The following is a 24759-nucleotide window of genomic DNA, read 5'->3' as shown; positions in this document are numbered from 1 at the left end:
TTTGCGTGGGGGCGGGGTATGTGTGTGTGTGTGCTGTAAGCATATGTGTATGTGTCTGTGTGCAGGCACGAATGTGTGGGCAGTTGTGTGTATGTGTAGGTGTCTGTATGCATGCGTGTGTGTATGTGTGTAGGGGTATGTGTGTGTATGGTGGTGTTTCTGTAAGTGTTTGTGTGTGTTGGTGCGTATGTATACGTGTGTGTGTAGGATATGGACGCAACCTGGAGACGGTTTTCGCTAGAGGAGCAACATCGTGAGGCCGGCCGACGCGACGGGTGGTGCTGGCAGAGGGTGGCGCCGCGCCGGTGGGAAAAATGATAGCACGCCAAAAACAGTCAAATGAAAGCAATAAGCAATCGTGATTGCTCAAAAAAAAAAAACATTCTTACAAATTCACATAAAACAATGAAAAAAAATTTACCTGGTATAACGTTATCCTCTTTTCAAAAAAAAAAAAAAAAAAAATGCTTCGAACAGACGAGCATTTTTTTTTTCGCATACAAATGCGAAGTTTGTTAATCCAGAGTTTTCTTGTGTTTACGCTTTCGCCGTTTATGACAATCAACTTACTTTTTAGAAGAAAATAAGGAAAACTAACATTATTTTGAGAAGCTCGAGAATGCCATTAAGGGATGAAACAATTTCTGTTGCTGAAAGCAATATAAGACACATCGAATGCGTTAATAAATACTCATAAACAAACTGCCTGTGTTTACGTCAACAGACACACGTGGAACGCAATGTTTTACCTTTTTCTTTAATTTTATAAATCACCGCAAGGTAGCGTATTTGAGCGCTGGAGTTGAGAATTCTCAGTCCGACCCTGAACTTGCTAAAAAAGCCCGTGGTGGCCTGATCGGTAAGGCATGGACTTGTGGCCGGAGGGTCTCGGGTTCGATCCTCGCTGGATCGAAGATCCACCGTCGTCCACCACTTCAGAAGACAACACAATAGATGGTAATGCCATCTATAGACAGTTCGAGAATTTAGAACCAGGCCAGGAGCCGAATAACCATGCGAATAACTTTTTGGTCTTGCACCCCCAGGAGGTATTGTTTCACCTGGAGGCAGTCCTTCGTAGTTTGAGGGCAAGAGGTCCCTTTGATAGTTGATAGAACTTGCTACCAATTAAAAAACTTTGTTCCATCAATTTTGTAAGAAAACCTCATCTGTTTCAAAATGCAGAGATAAAAATTTAAACAAACGGCCAAATTTCCAGTACATTTTCTGCACTATTCGAACATACCCGAAAATAGTCCTCCTCGTTGCGGTTGGTCAGTAGAAGTATAACTGTTACTGTTGTTTTAACTTTGTAAACAATCGCACTGAGAAATGAATAAGTTTGTGTACTGTGAAGTCTAAAAGAATTTAAGAACTATGGATGCAAAAGTGGGCAGTATTGTTATGCCAGGAGATGTATTGATTGATTTAAAAAACTCTGACACAAATGATAAAATAATTTTTGGACCTGGACTTAGGAGAGATGGCGAAATGATTATTGCTATGAAATGCGGAGTAATCAAGCGAAGTTCAGCGAAAATATTTTACGTAGATAATCACCAGATGAGGGTATGTCCCATTTGTATTTCTGTTCTGTCACACACACATGAGCTTTCTTGGAAAATAACCTTAAAGTACATGTGTTGAATTGACATTAGGTACTCGTGTCGTGATACTGCAATATTCAGGGCCAAATGGGTAAATGCAGTGGTTGGAAGCAGCGACGCTACTGTAGTAGCTACATTTTTGAGTAGTTTGTAGTGTAGCGCACTACAGTTTTGTAGTTTTGTAGTGAGTAGTTAACTACAAAAAAATAGTAGTTTGTAGCGATTTCTGGAAACTACTTTCAAATAAACTGAAAAAAAAAATCAATGTTGTCGCAAATTTTACACAAGTACATCAGCAGATGCAATGAGAAATAAGACTAATAAAAATTCGAGCTATCCTCAGGTATTTGTTTTTGACGCCATACCTGCTATCTGTTCAACGCCTTGAGTTTGTTTGCCGTCGTAATTTTTATATTTCCTCAATATTTACATTGAAAAAAGCACTTATTTTCGTGAAAATGAAGATATTGGTGATTTCGCGAGTTGAAAATTTGGTGAATTTTACATGAACAGACCGAAGATTGAAAAACAAAAATATTTTAGCGAGGCTTAAATTTTTGACAGTATTCACCAAATAAAAAGAAGCTACTGAAACTGTTATAGAAAAGGATGAAATTGAACTGTTCTGTAGGACTTACAATAAATGCGAGCATTACAGTGTATGAGAGTATGATAACGGACATTTTTCTTAGTGTCTTCTGATGAGCTAATTTATCAATCTTTTGACTCTCCTCTGATATGCCCCCCTCTTGGCGAGATTTTAATTTTTCGCTCGATACGAAAATCGCCAATAAGGCAATAACTTGGCAACCCTGGTTTTGCAACTTGAACGCTGGAAAGTAGTTTCTCGAAGTCTCTTTTTGCAGCACGTGTCTGTGTGGTAGGAGGTAGGTGCTCATATGTTCCGCTCTTAGGGAGATTTTAAGTTGAATACTCTAAAATAAAGTTTCAATTCAAACTTTATTTTAGAGTATTCTTTTTCTTGTTGTTTTTTAATGTTAATTTAGTTGAATTTTCTATTTTAATTATGAGTTCGGTTTGTGATGTTGTCCAAATGTATCAATTGAAATTTTTGAATGAATCTTCTTTTTCTTTTTCGTCAGGTCGTCCAACGTTTGGATGTACCGGAGTCCTAAATAGATTTTTTATATTTAAACTAATTGAAAATAAGGAGGTTTTTTTTAGAATTTTTAAGGGAAATTGGTTTACTTAAGAATGAAATGTTATGTTCTAGATGAATTTTTTTTTGTCAAAACAAACATAATTTAAATATTTTTGTAAAGTAATGATAATAAAAAATGGGATAATTTCCCTAAGAGCGGAACATATGTGCACTGCCTCACGTGAGGAAGTAAAAGAAAAGTAAAAAAGGTAAGTGAACATATTTTGAATTATTGTGTTTTTAGTGTGTTTCTGGTAGTTTGTATTTTGGTCTGGTTGGCATTTTTGTAGCACAAAAATGGTGTTAATTTCACATAAAATCTGTGACTTTATTGTATACTGAACGGAGGAGATCTGTGACTTATATCCGACTGTGATGTATATTAAAAGTCGGAGGGATAACGGACCGAGCGGCAGCGAGGTCCTGGCGAGCCCGAGGTCTCATAGTACTTTCGTAATGAGACCGAGGCAGGGCCGGCGAGCCGAGGTCTCATTACGAAAGTACTATGAGACCGAGGGCTCGTATCCCGGAGAAACAACGGAAAAAAATTAATGCATTAATTTCATTAAATAATTACTGACATAATTTGAATTTTTGCTGTTGGCGCTAAAAAAGCATCGCTAAGAACGATGTATGACATATGACGTCATACATAGTTTTCTTGGCGACGCTTTTTTGGCGCCAACAGGAAAAAGTCGCCAAGAGGGGGGTATATCAGATTTGTTCCAATCTTTTTTTTGTTCAATCCTCTTATGGTGTGTTTGTGTATTAGGGTGTCCCGCCCCCAAAAAAAATTGAAAGCTGATTTTTCAAGTCGCACACTTTCTTATATTTTATCATTTTACATCAAAAAAAAATCATTTGAACAACGGCAACAAGTGCCGATTGTGTCTGAAAGTGTGAACCAGCACTTGTGTAGTACTAGGTCAAATTAAAATAAAATGTTTTTCTTAGAAACTCAAAATTTCTGTTGATAAAACATTGCTCCTATACCCCACATATGCACCACAAAAATATTTATTCAAATTAAAAACCATTTAGATATCCCACACGTGGCCTAACATTTATAATTTTCTTCAAAAATTAAGTTTTTGATACATATTTTCAGATATGTAAGATTTTACGAAATTATCAAGCTGAAAAATATAAACAGTAAAGCAGAAAAGTAGGGAATTAGCATTAAATAGAAATTTTTGTTTTCCTGCAATTTTTAAGTCTCCCACATAGTACTCAAAGATATGGATTTTTTTCAGGTTGAGTTAAATTTTTCATTTAAAATATATTATTTTTTACTATTCGTTTGTAATTGTTGATCTGTAAATGTGTTTGCCAGTAATTTTTGAACTTGATATTCTACTTAAATTTATATGTAATTTTTTGAAAGATAACTGAAAAAAAATCAATTTTTTAAATGAAATTATAAAGTTTAGGTCAAGTGTGGCATATCTAAATGTTTTTTAATTTGACTAAATGTTCTTGTGGTACATGTGGGATGTTGGGTATAGGGGCAACGTTTTATCAACATAAATTTCGAGTTTCTAAAAAAAGTTTGTTTTTTTTTTCGATTTGGCCTTGCATACAAGTACTGTTTTACACTTTCAGGTGTAAGTCGACACGGGTTGCCGTTGTGCAAATTATATGGAACTTTTTAACCGACTTCAAAAAAGGAGGTTATGATTTCGTATTGCGGCTTTTTATGTATGTTTTCGAATTATTCCAGCACTACTGGACCGATTTGAAAAAAAAAAAAATTTTGTTTGGAAGGGTATACTACCCAGATGGTCCCATTGTAACTTGGTCTGGATCTGATAAGCGGTCTCGGAGAAATCCAAAAAACTTTAAATTTCATACGTCACGGTCACGTGGTTTTGCTGTGATCGGTGTATTTTCACACCTAAGGTTTTGGCTTTCTCTTGAACGATATTTAATTCTCGCGGCACATGGATGATTAATTTTCGCAACGCTGCGCTGCCTGCTAATTTATTGTTGGTGTTACTAATGTATTTATTACTGCGTAGCAAAGCAGTAAATTAAATATATTTTGCTGCTTTAATAGTTGAATCAGTTACCTTAATATTTTATTTACTAATAAATAACTTTATTTAGGCACTAAAATATAATGTTCTTTATTTAATATTCCAGTTTTTAAATATATTTAGTGTTCAATTGCGGGGGAATTGAATACAGACTACCCCTCCTTCACGATTTAATTTATATTCTTTAATAATATACATTATAACTGTGTATGATTTCTGAAGTTTGACCAATATTTTAGATTTACTATTTCACGATGCCGCCAGTTCAATTTGAAATTAGGGTTATATTAATTAGCAGGCTTCAAAAAAAAAAGGAGGAGGTTCTGAACTCGTCGGATTTGTTTTTCCTTTGTACAATGTTCCATAAATACTCGAAGACACCTGTACTGAGGGGCGTGAAAAGGGGGGTGGAGGGGCACCTGTTGGCCCGGGCCCAAGCCTAAAGGGGGCCCAATATTTTTATAACTAAGGGTGAAATATAGGGTTAACAGTATGGAGAGGGGTCCGGAAAAGTCATTTATGATGGGCTCCAAAATTTCTATGCACGCCCCTCAGGGTTGGCAAAAACCCGGGTTTTTTTTAAAAAGCCCATGGACCCAGGGTTTTTTGGGGTTTTTTAAATAAAACCCAAAAAAACCCAACTAAAGTTGGGTTTTTTTAAAAGAAATGTGCGTTTTTTTGTCTTTTTTTAGGAAAAATGTGGGGTACTTATAGAATATTGTAGCGTAAGTATATGGACAATGTGTAAAAATTGTCTTCGGGTAAAAAAAGCTGGAAAACTAGTTAAAATTCAGCGTTTTCTGGAGATATAAAAGACAAAAAAACCCAAGAATGGTGAAGTTTCAGATTTTTTAATTTTCATTATTACCAACAGTTAAGGTAAAGTTACTTCTCGAGTGATAAAATCTATTGTACGTTTTTAATTACTACATTTTTTTTTTTTTTTTTGCATTTTACTTAATTGTATTTTATTTTATGTAAAACTACTGTAGAACCTCAAGTAGTTTAAATTTCTTTTTACTGAATTCCAGCTTAATCAAGATATTTCTTTGAACTGTATGTTGCATGTTTTTCTATTTCTGTGTACAGAGTAAGAAATATTAAACTTTTTCGTAAGATAATGAAAATACTGTACCTGTTCTGTTTTCTGTCGACCGTTTGAAAAATCTGTTTATTTCTAAAAAATATACCTTGTGTTTATTCGAGATTTGTGATGTGTTAGTTAGCAGAAAATAATTCACATGAAAGCCTTTTAACAAAATTAGTTTCCTCTGTACAATCTACAAATATTGAGAAAATCAGACTGACAGGACTTGGTCAATATAATTTGAGTTATTTATTGACCAGTTAAAGAAAAAAGTTAAATACATTTATTTAAAATCTGAAGTATTTTTTTAATGCCGTTAAGAGTTAAGAAATACTATTCAAGTTCAAAATTCATTTTTTATGTTCATTGTCTGTGGTGAAGAACAAATGAAAATGAAGTTTAAATTGTAAAAGTATTTAAATTAATTAATTTTTTAAAAAACTTCTCAGAAAATTTTGAAAAACCCAAAAGTGGGTTAAATAATGGGTTTTTTCGAAAAAACCCATTGGGTCCAACCCAATTGGGTCCAATTCGGCCAACCCTGACGCCCCTGCTTGTATCGATAAGGAAAATTCTCTTTTTGTTTGAAACGGTATACTTCCTCGGCGGCCTATTGGTCATCAAGTTCAGGTTTGATGAAATTGAGGGAACTCTTCAAATATCATACTCACATTTAAATCGATTTGTACTTTATTAACTTTGTATATCGTCTCACTTAGTGAACCGGTTTTTATCCTTTTTTTTTTCTTGTTGTTTAGTGGTGGTTTTGTTTAGGGGTGATCTAACTTAGGTTCCAATTCTTCCATTTACCCTATTTGTTCTTTAGGGAAAAGTTAAGGGTAAAACAATAAATGTCATGCAATTTCCCTCACAAACAATTAAATATAAAACCCATTGATAAACAAAGGCCATAAAACAAAGGTTTATACTTTCTTTACCTATAGTTAAAGAAAGTACTAAAAATAAATATTATTAAGAGTAATGATAATGAACATTTTGAATTCAGGATTCTCTGAAGCAAACATGAAATTCATTCTAGTGGAATTTTTAAACTTCATGTATAGTGGGGCCATGTGCAGAAACATGCGACTTTTATCATGAGTTACATGACACGTATTGTGAAACATAAATTACAATTTACAATATTACAATTCTAAAATTTTCAATTTTACAAATTTAAACTTAAAGTGATTTTGTTTATTTATTTTTTTTTTTTATTTCTCGTGCATTTGCTTGCGGAAAGCAAACTTTGATAAAGTTGAACAACTAATGATGAAGACAATTTTTTTTTTTTTGTAATTAGTTACGCATTTACAAAAGACTTTCTACACAGTCCTCGAAAGTCTCCGAGACGCTCGCCATGTTATTTACACCACTAACAAGCAAAAAATAAATTACTTTTAAATTTAAAAAAAACCCGCCTTCAAAAAATACCCAGGAACTAAAAAGCAAAAAATAACTGATTACACTTACATTCTATTTCCTACCTAAACATAGAAATGAAATTTATTTTACAATTCCAGTAGAAAAATCAACTGAACTAAACATCGAATTATAAAATAAACACTGATTTAAATTGCTACACAATGAATTATTTTAAATACCTAACTAGTTATATACGATCTCTTAATTTTTAATAATCTTTTGAAATCAGGGCCTCCTTTAAACTACTACCTAACGTAACTGAGTAGGTTTAGTTTTAAAGACTAATTTCGCGCATAGTTAAATTAGTGTTTAATTCAGGATTCGGTGGGCTGTCAGTTGCGTTATGTAGTTGTTTATAGGTGGCCCCGACTTCAAAAGGTTATTAAAAATTAAGAGATCGTATATAACTAGTTAGGTATTTAAAATAATTCATCGTATAGCAATTTAAATTAGTGTTTATTTTATAATTTGGTGTTTAGTTCAGTTGATTTTTGTACTGGAATTTCATTTAATTAAAATAAATTTCATTTCTATGTTTGGGTAGGAAATAGAATATAAGTGTAATCAGTTATTTTTTGCTTTTTAGTTCCTGGGTATTTTTTGAAGGTGTTTTTTTTTAATTTAAAAGTAATTTATTTTCACGATTGTTTTTACACAAGAGGAAAATTACAAGAGTATATGCAATTTGAAAAATTGACTTTCATTTTTTGAGGGACAGCCTATTGTGTATGCTATGTATTTACTTATTTTTTGGAAAGTAGCGAAGTAGCGACTACATTTCAGAAGTAGTTTGTAGTTGCTACGTTTTGAAAAAAGTAGTTGTAGTTAACTACATTTGTAACAAAGTAGTTGTAGTTGTAGTTCGCTCCAAAAAAAATATTAGTTTTTTCCAACCACTGGGTATATGCTATCCAATATTAATGATTAGGTGTAAAAAATTATTTTTCGCTTCTGGGTACAGTTAGTAACTGCAACTACATTTCTAAAGAATATTTCAAAAAGCAAATGTTTGATATCACGTTTACTAAAATACATTTTTGTTCTAGAAACTCATACATTTTCTTTAGTAAATTTCAAGTTTGAAACAAGGATCCTTTACTGTCTCGGTATTTTCTTTTCAGTGTCCAGGAAATATAAATACTACGATACTATAATATACGAATACTATATTGTTCATTAAGTCAAAGAATTTCTTGCAAAATGTTGTGACCATTCAAAAGATTCGAAACATATATCTCTAAAGCATACAGTAAGATGCAGACGCTTTGCCATTTACCCAAAAATATTTTTTAAGAAAATTAACTGATGTTACATTTTTGGGAAGACAAGAAGTGGCAACAGTTCAAGACTGGATGAATGAGGGTATGGTGAATAGTTTGAAAACAACATGTATAAGGTTCATTTAAATGAAACAGGTCAGTGTGTCTAACTTCACGTTAGACATTAGACGATGCCACCTAACTGCATGTATGGAGTCACCATCTATTGGTAGAAAGACCATTCGCAATGTTACACAGTGACGGTGATTTAACGCGAAGAGAAGGTGGTCACGCAAGTTATCGTCCACACGGAACATGTCCTTTTTTGACCACAAGGGTATACTCAGGGGGAGGCTTTGCTTGTAGAGTTCCTGAAAGGAGGAAACTCCATCAATGCCCAGCGTTATCAAGACACTTTACATAGCCTTAGGGTCAGCTCTGTTCTTTTTATCCAGATTAGAAACCAAATAATCCAGGATCTAGCAACTCCAGTGGTATCAATTCACTTGGACAACTTTGTGGCCATGACATATTTAATGCACCCCAGTCACCATTAATGAACATGGAATATCTTCGAGCAGCTGGCATTGAGCCAGGGACCCTTCAATTACTAGTCCAACAAAGATTTGCTCAATGAGTAAATTTTTGGGACGTCACTGTGACCTAATGGGACCTCCTGTCCAGGCAATCCATTTGCTGCATCAAAATGTTAAGTTCGTACAATTAAGTAAAATGCTTCTTTACTTAAAGCTATGAATGCAAAGCATAAGAAAACTGAACAACAAAATTAAAAAAAAAAAAAAAAAAAAAACCTCACTGACTTGGGTTTAAACTGTTAAACAACATTTCATAATCAGAGTTAAACTTTAATGGGGAAGTAATACACTAATTTTGCTATTCTATGAGAATATTCGAACTTAAGAAAATGAATGATTAATATGTGATGGAAACCTACATATTAAACTATATAATAACACTTAATATATTTCAAACTCAATTGTTCTCTGCATTAGAAAGCATTTTTTTCCTTAACATTGCTTGCAAAAAACAAGTTTGAAACATTACCAGTTTCTAACCATTTTTGTGTATTATTTTAAATTATTTTGACTAGGTATTAAAATTTTTGGGATAACTTGGCGATATGTTGGCAAACTTTTGATCATCAACTTGGTGATAAGATTGAAAAAAAAGGGGGGGGGGAGGAGGGTTCAAATATGGTTTCAGTTTGCCAATATTTAAGGAGATATCCATTCAATTGCGTTAAAATTGGATAAAATTATGTTCGGAAAATGAATCTCTATAAAACACTTTTTTTGCATTGATTCATAACAAACAAGGGGCGTAATTATTTCAACTTTTCTTGCTCACTCTAAGTCACTATTATATTGTATTTTTGTTCTTTAAACACATTCTGTAAAGATTATATACAATTTTAGAACACAGATGCTAATAACATCACTTTTTTTTACTTTTAAAAGTACTATTCTCTATGTGTACCCTACTTTTTATAGGGTAGGAAATTGTCTAAAAAGATAATGCAGCCTTTCCTTTCAGTTATTAAAAACCACTGATAGTTTAATAGACGTAAAAGGAACTAGTGTGGGTTACACATCAGATTAAAAAATAAACTGCATGGGGCTTAAAAATGTTTTCTATATTTGTCTTGAATAAAATTTTTATTAGTTAAAATATAAAGGAAGAAAACATATGCAATTATCATATTTCACAATTCATTATTGTTGTGTTCTTTTTGTAGTATGTACCAACACGAGGAGAAAATGTTATTGGAACTGTTGTGAAAAAGGGTGGAGAAGAAATATTAGTTGATATTGGAAGTAGTGAACCTGCTGTTGTTGACTTATTAAGCTTTGAAGGTGCTACCAAGAGGAACAAACCACTAATAAAGGTATACCTACTTTGATAGCTTTAAGATTCATTGTAGTATTTCCAAATGATTAAAATTTAACTTAATTACAAAATTAAAATTAAGTGTTAAATCATGTAAATGCAGTATCATAGTTTCCCAAATACTCCGATTTTATTAGTGTACTCCAAAAATAGATTTTTTCCCCTCAAAGATGGGATTTTTTAGGACTCCCCCCCCCCTCCCCCATCTCTCTTTGGATCTTTTTTTCAGACGGAAAAATTTGGCATTAAAAAATCATTTAATTAAAATAATTTCACTAAAATGAATTTGAACAATTCATAGCTACTATTATGGTGAACAATCTGTGTTGGAAGACTTGTCAACATTAAGCTTGTGCTTCACCAAAAACTGGATGCAAAATTTGAGATTGCAATCCTTTTGCACCTTTTAAGTATTTATTTATTTTATGTTAAAGCCCCATTCAAACATATGCTATCAGCTAGCTTGAATTTGTGCATTTTATTTTATTTTATGTCATTTGTTTTATTTGCTTAATTTTAGTTGCAAAATTATGTAGTTACTAGAAGTTTGACATCACACATTGTGATTAAAGTAAAAAGATTGTTTATAGCAATACGTTTATGAGACATGTGCTGGCTTTGCAGTGCTCTTATGCTCCTATATTTTCCTATACTATATTTCGCATACTTTTCAGTCCCTGCTCTTTCTTGATTTCTTATTCTTTCCACTCAGATCTTCAACCACATCAATTTAGGCGGAAAAATATAAAGCTCTATCAATACCTGCTAAAACATCAAGGTATGGCAGGCTAATAAAAACTCTTTGGCATTGCAAATAATAATTCAGACTTTTAGTGAACTTTTAAAATTATTAATATGTTAATTAAAATAAATAAAGAAAAGGCGTGTATAATATTAACAACTTAACTCGCAATTTGCATCATACAGAGCGAGATATAAAATGCAAGTAGAAGAATTAGGTTCTCGGAGTAAAGTTAACGTTTTATAATTATACATCTTAATTGAAATATAATAATTGCCTATTGCATAAATTAATGTGCCAAAGGTCTTATAAAAGTAGGTAATGTGACACATGCGCAGGGTTTAAGTTGAGTTCAAACGTTCCTTAGCGAAAAAGCTAAAATAGGGAAAAAAGCTTTAGGAAAATGCTAAAATGTCAAAGGTTATCACCATACCATGGTTGCATTTACATATCGTTTTCATCATCTACGTGTTTCATTTTCAGTTTAAAGCAAAATTCAAAATTCAGTCATGCCATCTTTAAAAAAATAAATACAGATTAGCTAATATTTCTTTAAAATTTGAAATGAAAACTTAGAATGGTACAAGTTTAAAACAATAATATTGTAATAATTGGGGGAGAAACATAATGTTTATTAAGACAAAGTATTGTTGAGCTTAATGGTAATTTAAGCATGTCAGCTGAAGATTTATAAAAAGATGAAGTTCAATGTCTCCATACTTGCTTTATCTCTCGGATTTTGTTTCATTTTTCCTTTTTTGAGCATAAAAGCAAAAATATCTTGCTTCATTTTCATACTTTAGAGTGTTTTCGCATTTTGCAAAAAAGCAACTGTAGTTGAAACCCTCCACATGTGAAAAAGCAACAGACTCGGCTGTAGGAATAACTATTGGATGGAAGAGTAGGACCAATAAAATCTAAACCTGTTGTAGGGCTCATGAAATTTTGATAGAGGTGCTTTTGTGTGTCGATGTATCTTAGTCTTTTGGCATTATATGCCATATTTGCTCCATTTGGCAATATCTAATAACATTCTAAGCCAAATAAATTCTGACCTGAGCATGTTGCATTTTGCTGCACCAGGGTGAGCCATGTTGTGCAGAGAATTAAAAACATCTTCGCAATATTTATTTGGCATATAAGGCCAAGTACAGTCTGTTGACACATCACAGATTAATTCATTATTTGCTTCACGGAGGGTAATTTTCCTCAGCTGCAACGATTTATTTTACTGTAAAGATAGTATTAACTCCAACTTTTTGTCTACTGCTTGAGCAATTGTAATTGCAGCAAAATTAACTACTGTTAGAACAGTTTAAAATAAGACTACCTATCTCTGAAAACATTTTACTTGATTGTAATTGTTTTTTTACTTTAAGCACATATCATTTGTTGTAGATGTGTGTTAAATTACACTCTGCAAGTAATTTCCAGAATGATTCTGGAAACCTATAGAAGAAAGTTTATGTTCCCCATTGATTGAAATACATTTTGTAATTATATTTTGTTCTACATTGTTACTTTAAGTGTTCTGTTTTTCATTTTAGATTGGTGATATAATATATGGTAAAATTATTGTGGCTTGCCGAGACATGGAACCTGAATTAGTGTGCATTAATAGTTATGGCAAAAGTGCAGGTCTTGGAGTTCTTCCATCAGATGGGTTCATGTTCCCAGTCTCTCTTGAATACTGCAGAAAGTAAATATGTTTTTTCCTACTAAGTGTAATTCTACTTCTTAGTTTCATGTTTATTATGAGTTTATGTAAAAACGAGCTGATGTGTGCATTACATGACTCCCTTTTACTACACTTTAATGCCATTTTCTCATTATTGGCAGTTTTAATGTGATTCAATAGTTTACTCTCTAAATATCACCCACAGTGGCCAAATTGAAACCAGATTTAAAAAAAAAAAAATCGCCAAATTAGTTGGTGATAAAACTTGGCGACCAAAAGATTGGCGATATATCGCCAAGTGTCTGCCAAATTATAACACCATGAGTTTACATAGAAATTAACAATGATTTCCCCCCAAAAAAGGGGCAAAAGACCCCCTTTGGAGCATCCGAATGCAACCAAAAAGATAGGTGCACAGCAAGACCCCACTAGGAGTCTACATACCAAATTTCCACTTACTAGGACATTCTGTTCTTGAGTTACGCAACATACATACGCACCCAAGCACATACATACATACAGACGTCACGAGAAAACTTGTAATTAACTCGGGAATCGTCAAAATGGTTATTTCACGTGTCTATACGTTCTTAGGCACTTATCCACGTGTGGTCGAGCCGGAAAAAAAAAACTCAATATTCATTTGGGGATGAGCAAAATAGAAATTAAGGTCGATTTTTGAGTGAAATTTTTTTTTGCAAATATAGTACTTCCTTTTTTATAAAAGGAAGTAAAAAAGATGTCACTAATTTCAGGGTTCAAAAAGATCATCATATTTTCGAAAATATCCGATACTTTGATATATATCCGAATATTTTGATATATATGTATATGTCCGATATTTTTGACCCGTGAAAGTTAGGATATTTTATAAAAATTTTATTGTGGGGGTCCCTTTGTTGTGGAGGCCCCGGGGCAGTAGCCCCGCCTGCCCTCCCCTAAATCTGGCCCTGTGTTAACAACTATAACAAGTATCCTAAATGGGAGAAGGCAAAGCAATGATTTATATATATTTCATTACAAAAACCATGATTTACAAAAAAACTAATAAAAAAGAGCACCAGAAAAAAAGGAGCATAATAATGGGTCCTGTTCAAAAAAGCCATCAAAAATATTTTTAAAATGGGAAAAAATTACACAAAATGGTAGAGTATTTATTACAGGCATGTGTGCAAGACCTTCCGTCTCAGGACGGATTTCCGTCTTGGACGAAATTTCCGAGACGGAGGTCGGGACAGAAAGAAATTCGAAGATTTTCCTTCCGTTTTTACTTAAAAATGAAAAATTGATTGCTTGATAAACATGCTTTAATTACAAGACCATTCCATAACCACAATTTTACATCGACATTCTCTCGATTTTCCGCCATAGTCTTGTTTTGTTTGCAACTTGCTTTAGAAGGTGTGGCTTTTAGACTCGCGCCGTTTGACTTTTTTACAGGTAGCTCTGTTATTTCTAACTCACTGCATTGCAGACCGCAGAGTTGCTCACTATTCTCCTTGATTTTTCGAATTAATCGCCTTTTCTCTTGCTATTTTCAATCATCCTATAGTTTTTTTTCCATTCGTGGAGGGTTTTTTTTTTCAAACTTTACACGCATAAATTAAAATTAAGTGCTCTCTTAAATTGTCTTAGAGTTGAATTTGAATCACCGATTGAGAGTGATTGCTGACGGGATGAAATGTTTTCACCACAGCAAAGGGCGTCCACATACCAGGTAAAACTTGAGCAATCAGGGATTGTGAAGATTTTAATGAAAATGGGAATTTTGGGAAGAAGCGGTAAAATTTCAAGCTGGTTTGAAACACCGATGGGCCACTGTTCCTTCATTTTTGACATGTTTCTAAGACTTGAGGAAACACTAAATTCCAATTTTTTCAATCTAAAACTCGCTAAAATGGAAATAGGGGGGGCAGGAGGAAACGAAAAAAACGATGGCAGCATGAGTTTGCGAAACAACACGGCTCTTGCAAAGAGGGTAAGTCTGCAAATTAACCCACGATACTGAGGTCTTTAAAACATTTATATTTTGGACAATCTAGGGGGGGGGTGCCACTCAAGAGCTCCAGAATAGTATATAGAAAAACCATTTTTGAAGTTAGGAGTGGTTCGGGATTCTCTTCTGCAAACTCTTAAAAATTTATAAGTCAAAAATGTTTAGTCTACCTTTAATGATGTAAAAGTGGGGAAGGGGAGCTTTTAAAAAAAAATTCGTAAACTGGAGTCTTAAAAACACTAATTTTGGCAATTTTTGGTGAATTTTTGTGAAATGGTTTCAGTGTTCTAACTTGAAAATGTTTTATAGCTAATGTATTAAAAACTATTTGAGGCTATATTTAAATGACTTAAGAGAAAAAGAATTTGGGACCCTCTCCTGAAAAATGTTTGTAATCGAAGTCTTAAAACTTTAGGCTGTCTTTAGGCAAAATTCCGAAATTGGAGTCTCAAAAGTGCAACTATAGACCATCTTGGGGTTCGGGGTTCCCCTTCCCTGAAAAATATTCAAAGCTGCAGTATTCAGAACTAAGCTTTAGGTAATCTTTGGGGGACTTAAGAAGGGGGAATTTGAAGGCTTTCTCTCTATAATTTTTAGAACTTAAATTCTTAAAACTTCGGTGATGAAAAGGGGGAACCGCAAATTTAAGTTAAAATTAGTGAACTTAGGGGAAAGAGTTCGGGGGGTTCTCTCCCCCAAAAATTTCTCTATGCTTAAGTATTGAAATGCTGTTTTGGCTGTTTTTGAGTGCGTTAAGAGTTAGGGAATTCGGGATCTTTCTTGAAACATTTTCGAAATTGAAGTCTTAAAACTATGAGTTGTCATTGGCCATGTGGGGAACAGAAAAATAAATCTTAAACACAAACTTACACTGCCTTAGTAAACACAAGGAGAGGGGGGCATTCCGCCACCCAGCCAGAAATATTTCAGTTTCTGAAGAAATTTTAAAAACTCTGTTTTGGTCTATCTTTGGATGACTTAAGGGGCAAGGGAGTAGGAAGTTTCTTTCAAAACGTTTCTGAAATTAAAGTATTGAGATTTTTAGGCGGTCATAAGTCATGTATATAGGTAAGGGGGCTTTTCTGTTCCTAGAAAAAAAAATTAGAAACTCAAATTAAAAAACTCATTTGTGGTGAACTCAGAAGAAGGGGTTCGGGAGTTCTCCTCCAAAAATTTTTAGATGCTGAAATATTTAAAACACCACTTTAGGTTATATTTGAGTGCCTTAAGAGGGATGCGATTCGGGGTCCTCCTAGGTGTGAGTATTCAGTTCTCCTATTGCTTTTTTAATTAATGAATATTGGAAAGTGTATCTCGTTTAAAAAATATATCTACTTCACTGAAGCGATTTTTTATTGCTAATTTCACCACCTGCTAAAAAAGAATTATAAAATAATTCTTTTTCAAATGAAGACTGCATGGGGAATGGTGCCACTTCATTATCATTAGTCGCCCATACCTTTCCTTCTTTTCTGGTTTGTTGGCTCTACCTTGGGTAAACTTTACGATCAGAACTGATTTGTGTTGCAAAAGTGAAAATTTTGTATGCCAAGCGACTTTATTGCTGCAATAAAAATGTTTACGATCGGCAAAAAAACTAATGGAGGGGAGCCCCAAATGCTTTTACCCCTAACATTATCCATCATTGTCTAAAATTGCGTTTTTGGAACTTCGATTTCAAAATACTGCTGAATTAGAGCTCCGGAACTCCATCCCTTCGATAATGCAGTCAAAAGGCGTGTAAACGTTATGAAAGATGAAATACAAGTCCGTTTTTAAAGCTTCAATTTCCAAGCCCAGAGCTCCCCCCCCCCCCCCCCTCTTTGTCTAATATTTTTGGAGGTCGCCCAATATTGTGATTTTGGGACTACAACTAAAACTGAAGAAACTGATGTAAGAGAGTCCCTGAACCTCTCCTTTCCCTGAAATTTACCAAAATAGCCTACAATTGCGTTTTTGGACTTCAATTTAAAAAATTTCTGGAGGAGAGCCCCCAGACCTTCCGTTATGTGCGGTTTTTAGGTTTTCGGAACTATGATATCAAAACGCTTAAATATTACAATTTAAACTAAGGTTCATGTTGTTAGAAAAGTCAAAGCATTGAAATTCAAATCAAACAGTTTCAAAAACTAGCGTAGTTCAAATCTGCAACATTTATACACATACATTTTCCTTAAGCTTGCATGCATGGGGGGGGGGGCTTAAAATATTTTCCGTCTTGAACACATCACCAAACTTGCACCCATGGTTACAGGACAAAAAACAGTATTTACAGAAATCTTAAACATAGCTGACTCTTTCAGCCCAGACTCAGTTTAAGTGTGCCTACATAACATATTTCACCTAAACCTCTCCCAGAGTGTCTTCAAAGAACTTTCCATCAAAAATATGCAAGTTGCATCGCTTTAGAAATAATTTTAGTTGTTTAAAAAGAGAGGTTGTAAAATTATGGACATCCTTTAAATGGGGGCCCATATTTACACCAAATAAACCTAAGAAAGATGACCTCACATATTAGCGTAAAAGCGTGTGTGACTAAAGGTGTGCTTCAAAAGTAGCTTAAGATCTCCGTTTTCTGGATATCACTGAAATTTTTTTAAACTAAACATAAGAATATAAAAAGAAAATAATTTCACATGCCTCTTAGAGGTTTGCAGTCCAGAAAAAGACCAATTGGCACGATAACTCACACTGCATCCACACTATTTGTAAAAATGTTTCTAACTGCCCTTTGCTATCTAACATTAGTAAATGGCTCCATCTACAATCCTTGCCACCAGTCTTGAGTACCTGCCATAACTAATAGTGAGGGATGCCCATATTTACACCTGTGCCCGTTTTACCCTTTTCCTCTACCAGTGAACAGTAAGGCTAAAACAACGACTATATACAATCGCCCCTGACGTCAGTTCAGTAGCACTGATTTATTCACCAATGCTAGAAAGAAAATAGAATCGAGAATGCTATCTGTACAATAACCATAACTATGTATCAGTTTTCATTGAAAAATTATTTAATTTGACAGCCACAGAAAAATTCAGCATGTTATTATTAAAAGATTTCTTCAATGGCAATACCATTCAAATGTTTCATGCTGAAGTCATTTTTATATGGTTCTGTGCAAAAATTACAATATGTCTCTCAAAACATGCTTTTAAATAAAATGCGCAAAATAAAATTTTGTTTCTGGGTTGGGACAAGATACTGTATGTGTTACTACTGCTAAACCACCATATTTTTCCACAACTTGGAAGCTGAGCAATAAACAAAACAGTCCTGTCTATATAACAATTGAAGCTGGAGTTTTCATGTGCAAAGAGACAAAAGTGCTATCACTGAAAGTCCTATTCTAGGTCCATCCTTCCTGGAAAAACTTTGATGGGGGTGTACTTGGGCATCCTTTTTCTTGCCTGCCTGCCAATGATATGTGCAGTGACTATGCTTTTGATACGCCTTATCAAGTAATATTTCCTTCATGACTGGAGACATGTTCCCATCACATCATAGTAAAAGTTGCACTTTCAAGTATACTAATCATCCTAAAATGAACAAGAACACAAGGGCGGGGCTTTCTGTCCCAGTGATGGTGTCAAATACGCTTGTCCTTTGGGCAGGTTTACTACTGTGTTTCATGCTGAGGTTTATATCATCCTTATGTGCTGTGTTGTTTGTTTGAATCAAGGCTACAGGAGCAGACATGTTCCCATCTGCTCTGATAGTCAACTGAAACTGCTTGAAAGGCCCTAAATAAGGTTGCAATGACATCCCACATTATTTGGGAATGTTATGATATGCTTTGCATGCACTCGTGCAAGCCTGAATAAGGTCACTCTCTGTTGGTACCTGGCACTCTAGAGTCAAAGGAGGTGAAAAAGCTGATGACTTTGCTGGGAAAAGTTATGATGCTCCTTTTGTTAGTCTTGAACCAGCAATTGGGATTTTAAAGAATCTTATTAGGACTGCTGTTTTTCATATTTTTAGACGAAACAGTATCGTAAGTGGCATAACTTGAATAGGCAGTGTTAAGCTAAGGAGCTAAGCAGGGGTTATCCTAGTATTAGGGCAAAGGAGCTTTTAGAGAAATTGGATTAATAAGGCTATTGGTGTTCTTACTGATCGTTGCACCTTAAAGCGGCACCTCGTTATAATGGGTGTCAGCAGTGATCCAACTGTCAGGAGTTGCTTCTTTCATGAGGAAATTATTTACATGGTGTGTGATAGCCCCTAAAGCAGAATAGTTTGCTATATTCTGCAATGTAAAATCATTTGACCTAAATTGTTCTGAAAGTACTTCTAGCATTGTACATTGAAATGTTTTGAAACTAGCTTATCGTAAACACTATAAGTTCTCCAAAACTTGAACAGGCTGTAAAACCTAAATCGTGTAAGATTCTCCAAATTAAACACACAGAAAAAGCAAACATGTAAAATTTTATCAAACTCCTATTCTGGCTGTTGAGCAATTTTTTTTTTTTTTTGTTAATTTTACATAGTATGAACAATCAATTAAAGTAATATTAATAAATAAATGAATTATTAAAATACTATAGGGCAGTTCCAAGCCAATGTTACCTTTTTTGGTAATTTACTTTTTTTGCTAATCAAGTGATATATATATATTTTCTGAAAGCTTAAAACCTATATTTTTAAGATTTGCTATGCCTTTTCCAAAATTCTGAAAAGTAAAAATGCAGAAACCAGTCTTTTGAAGGTCACATTGACTTTCAAAATAGTCAGGCAGAGAACTGCTTTTCTTCTTTCCCAAAACCAGTTTGTAATCAGGTTCAGAAGGAAAGTGAAGTTGATTTTCCACATTCCACTGCCTCCATTTGACTGAGAAAGTTCATTCTGGAAGGTTGTTGGAGTTTTTAGCTCCATTCTTGGCTGTTTTTTAAAGGTATGTATTATGTTTGTCTGTTACAAAAATATGTAAATAATTATTTTAAAATATTAATTATTTATTTTATCAGCTTTAAATTTTTCAGAAGTATTACATTTTGGCTTAAATACTTATAACTTGCAGTATTTCTGCTGTGTTAGCCATATTTTTTTTTAAATGATGGTAACAGACTAACAACAATTGTGTCACAGACTAACAATTTTCTGTGTAACAGACTAACTGATGACTAACTTAAATTAAATTTATTTTAAATTTTAAATTGCTTTAACATTATAAAATATAATTATGATAAATATTTAGTTTTATCATAACTACATTTTTTAAATAATTATTATATTTTATAAAAATATTTCTTGCCAATAATAAATGTGTTCTGAGCAAATCTATTTATTTTTAACATCTACAAGCAACATTTAAGTTTACAAGTTTAATCCAGTTCCTCCTACTCAATATTTTGTAGCATAAATATAGAATATATCTATTGTAATTCTTTTTAAACTTAAAATTTTAATTTATTTTTCAGAGTATTTATGATGGCTCCGATTCCAGCTAAAGAAAGAATGAGACAGTACAGAGAGCGAATGAATAACGAAAAAAAAGAAAAAATGAAACAAAAAGATAAAAAGAGACATGCACTTAAAAGAAGTTTAAGAACAAATAAGCAGATAGAAGAAGACAGGAGAAAATCAAAATTAGCGATGAGACAACTGCGAAAGACGAGGAGTGAAGAATCAGTGCACACCATAGTAAATGATAAACAGAAGGCATATGCCTCTCCTGCAGCACTTTCACGTGCTGTTTCTAGAGTAAAAAATGTGTTGCCTAAAAGCCCCAGAAAAAGAAATGCAGTAGTGAAGCATATATCTCATAAGTTTAAGCCTTTATATGAGGAAAGCCAGAAAACTTCACATAATGCTATTTCAAAAGAAATTAAAGACAGCGTTGCTAAATTTTATTGTCGTGACGACATTTCACGCCAAGCACCAGGAAAAAAGGATGTTATTAAAATTACTGATAGTGAAACAAATCTAACTACAAAGGTTCAAAAACGCCACTTATTTATGACTTTAAATGAAGTATATCAAATTTATAAAAAAGAAAACCCCACACTTAAAATAGGAAAATCTTCATTTGCTAATTTGCGTCCCAAGAATGTTTTGTTAATGGCAGAAACTCCTAGCAACGTTTGTGTTTGTCAAATACATGCCAATTTTAATTACCTGTTGGAAGGCTTGTCAAATTTATCACCATATCAGAAACCGAATGAAATTATTTCCCAATTAGTGTGCAATGTGGAAAATGAAAAATGTATGATGGGGGATTGTGTTGCATGCCACACAACACAAGAGCGTCTACTTCAAGTTCTGCAAATATCTAACGAAACAGACTTGCAAGATTTTGATGTTTCTTGGCATGAATGGTGTCTAAATGAAGAGAAACGACTTGTAAAAGTGAAAAATGAGGGTACAGCTGATGAAATCATTGAAAAAGTTTTAAATAGACTTCCTACATACACAAAGCATAGTTATATTAAAGATGAGCAGCATAAATATTTCAACATGCTTCAAAAGTTAAGAAAAGATGATTCTATTTTGATGCAGATTGATTTTGCGGAAAATTTCACGATATCGCACCAAGATGAAGTGCAAAGTGCTCACTGGGCCAAAAATCAAGTTACAATCTTCACATGTGTGATATGGTTCAAAAATAAGTCCCATTCTTACGCCATGATTTCGGACTATTTGAACCATGACAAATATGCTGTACATGTTTTTATAAAAAAAATTATTGAAAGTTTCAAAAATGAAAACCCTACAGTGAAGCAAGTGGAGATATTTTCTGACGGTGCCAGTCAGCATTTTAAACAAAAATACACACTATTTAACATGACTTACTTTCAAGATGAAATAGGGGTTCAAGTTCACTGGAACTTTTTTGCAACCTCCCATGGCAAAGGGGCCGTCGATGGGATTGGTGGCATAATTAAGCACCTTGTATGGATTCAAATTAAATCAAGAAAAGTTATAATTCAGAATGCTGAAGAATTTGCAAATGCCGCCCGGAATCTTGTAAAAACCATCATCATGTTTGTTAGAAAATCTGAAATTGAGAACTGTATACCAGATTTAGATTTAAAATTCCAGAATGTATTGCCAATACCAGAAACACACAAAATACATTGTGTTCGCACTATTCAGAAAGGTATAGTAGAAGTAAGAAAAATTTCTAAAATTAAAGGTACAACTTTCAGTTTTAAAGTTCCCTGTTCTGATGTTTTGAAACAGGTCAATTGTAATTTGGAAACTAAAAAGACAAAGAAAGTTAGTCTTGGATGTTGGGTTGTGGTCCGATTCTCGCACGAAAATTCTTCTCGGACAAAGGATTTTATTGGACAAGTAACCAATGTAATTGATGACTCTCGTTCGGTTATTACTTTTGTTAAAAAAGTGGTAACAATACTTTTATTTTTCCAGAAAAGGAAGATATTTCCCATGTTGACCGCGATTCGATTGTTGGCTTTTTAGACGAGCCCCAATTCAACTCCAGGTGTCAAATGACTTTTTCAAATTGTTTAAAGATGTATAATCTTTAAATTTAACTCATTAACTTTCGTTTTACTAGCATTCAAGTCAATAAATCTATTATAATCTGGATAGCTCTTTTTCTTGTGATTACTTGTTTGTCTGTTACAAATTTGATGTTGGTCTGTTACAGGTAAGAATTGATTTTTTCACTAATTAACAATGTTCCAGAAAAAAACTTTTCTGAAAATATTATTTATCTACTCCCACTTAAAAGAAATACACTTTTCTTATAATAAGTTAGAAGTTATTTTATAAGAAATGGACAAAATCAATAAGGTATCTAAAAATCAGGGTAATTCCTGTTAATCTGTTACAATGGCATATTTTTGTTCATTATTTTAATATATTTTATGATTATTCATAATGAAACCATTTTTTTTATCTTCTGAAGTCATGTAATAACTGTAACCATGTTTAATTTGCAAAAAAATATATTTTTATAAAAAATTAAGCTTATTTATCTTCTATGATTGTTAGTCTGTTACTATGGAATAGCCCTATAATAAATGAGTCGAGCTACGGCAGCATGTAATAAAATACCTCAAAAGTTTTTAAATAATTGAAATATATTCAGGATGCAAAGGGATTGAAATCTCAAGCAAGACACGCAATTTTCATTGAGACACGTCTTTCAATGTTGGCATGTTTTTGAAACATATGTGTTTATGGCAGAAATTGTGGTGGATAAAAATCAATTCGTGAAAAATAAGGAAAAGGAACCAAAAATCAAAAAAAAAAAAAAAAAAATCTGAATTGTTTCATATTTATAAGAAATATAGGATCTCTCTGAGGTCTGAAAAAGTGAAACAAGTAGGAAAGCTTTGCAAAACAAATATAGAAAGCTAGAAGTCTGGTAAAAGCCGGAAAAACCTCATTCGGTATGGCCATTAAGGACATAAAGCAGGTGTTGGCAGTCAAAGATGATTTTCTGCAGAAATATTAATGTTGCACAAGTTTTTGCAGATTTCTTTAAGCCCCAAGTAAATCTAGAGTTTCTGCAAATGACCCATGGAATTGCAACATTTTGCGCTCGCTTTTTGCTTTACCAAATAGGCGTAATTTGGGAAAATTCCAGATTTTCTTCTAATTTGAAGAAATCTGCCGAAATTCTACAGAATTACAACTTTAGTTGGAAGATATTTGCAGAATGTCTGCAGTTTCTACAGAGATCTGCCGTTCCTGCAGAAATTCTACAGAAATTTCTAGAATTTCTGCTGAAAATTTCTGCAATTTCCTTTCTCATTCTCATTTGTGAGCAGAGTTGTTCTGCAGCTCAGGCATCTGTTCTGCGAGGTACGTCACAAATTTAGTTGTAATTCTGCTTTGGGGGTGATAGCAAAGTGTTTACTGCCTATACTGCCGTGTGCAGATAAAGGGCAGTAACTGCAATTTTTTCATTTTTTTGCGTTTTTTTCATCTATTGTACGTTATCTTTATTGTACAAATTCGCTTATTTAGTTTCCTCTGAAAAAAGGCGTGAAAAAGACGTCTAATTCTAGACGTCTAATGTCCCTATTTTTAGTATTGAATCTAAAACGCGTTTCTTTAAATATCTCGAAAACTCATTTCTGCAGATACTGCAGTTTACCTGCACACGGCAGTATAGACTTCATATTGCCTCAATCAAGTACTTCTGATTTTCTTGTTAAATCTGGGTTCTCATAAAATCAGGGCTTGTTATGAGCAAATTTCTCATAAGGTCATTCATTAACAGTGATTAATACAGTCAAATATATTCTCATCATATTGTATTTGATATTTTTTCATTCTTTTCTTTGATTTTTCAGATTATTAGTGCCAAATTCTCCCATACTTAAAAGACTTTCCCAAAATGTTCCGTTCGAAATCGCTATTGGACTGAATGGTATAATATGGATTAAGTCTGTGTCCCTACACAAGACATTGGTACTTGTGCAGGCAATCAGCGTCCTTGAATATGCTACAGAGAAAGAAATAGAACTCATGTGTGATGGTATTAATAAAGTAAATGTAACATAAATGAAGGAAATTTAATAAATTCTGGTTTTAATGAATTATGATTACTTTTATTTGACATTTTTTATACTATTATTGCTATTGTATTTGCAAATCATTTGTAATATATATTGTAGCCTCAGAGCAACAGTAAGATATCTAATCCCAGAAATAACACTAAGATATCTTACTGTTGCTCTGAGGCAACGATATAAAATACAATAACTATATACAGGTAATCCAAACAATGAAAATTGAAAACATCTTAGAATTGTCAAGAATTCTTTATTAGGATTGCATATGACACAATACAACTACAATATGTACTACAATATGTAATACAACTTGGATTCAAAAACAAACGCTAATGTAATGAACAGTAACAGGCTGTAGGTCCAGC

At 33.4% G+C, this 24759-nt stretch overlaps 1 protein-coding gene across 1 annotated transcript; it reads left to right on the top strand.

The window, feature by feature from the left end:
- Window positions 1–1287: 1287 nt before the first annotated feature.
- On the top strand, window positions 1288–24409 carry LOC129233465 (exosome complex component RRP40-like). Its single transcript, XM_054867489.1, has 4 exons — window positions 1288–1569; window positions 10333–10482; window positions 12774–12925; window positions 24173–24409. Exons 1-4 carry the CDS (start codon window positions 1378–1380, stop codon window positions 24381–24383), a joined length of 705 nt encoding a protein of 234 aa, XP_054723464.1. The 5' UTR covers window positions 1288–1377; the 3' UTR covers window positions 24384–24409.
- The last annotated feature ends 350 nt before the right edge of the window (window positions 24410–24759 follow it).

The sequence above is a fragment of the Uloborus diversus genome, unplaced genomic scaffold, assembly GCF_026930045.1.
Source record: "Uloborus diversus isolate 005 unplaced genomic scaffold, Udiv.v.3.1 scaffold_435, whole genome shotgun sequence".
Classification (NCBI taxonomy): Eukaryota; Metazoa; Arthropoda; class Arachnida; order Araneae; family Uloboridae; genus Uloborus; species Uloborus diversus.
Note: the sequence above shows the minus strand (reverse complement) of the source record. Positions and strands in the feature narration are given on the sequence as shown.

Excerpts from the sequence above, each read along its gene's own strand:
- LOC129233465 (XM_054867489.1), top strand. The coding sequence starts at position 1,378 with ATGGATGCAAAAGTGGGCAGTATTGTTATGCCAGGAGATGTATTGATT. Across the intron at positions 1,570-10,332 it reads TAGATAATCACCAGATGAGG|TATGTACCAACACGAGGAGA; the intron begins GTATGTCCCATT and ends TTCTTTTTGTAG. Across the intron at positions 12,926-24,172 it reads TCTCTTGAATACTGCAGAAA|ATTATTAGTGCCAAATTCTC; the intron begins GTAAATATGTTT and ends TTGATTTTTCAG.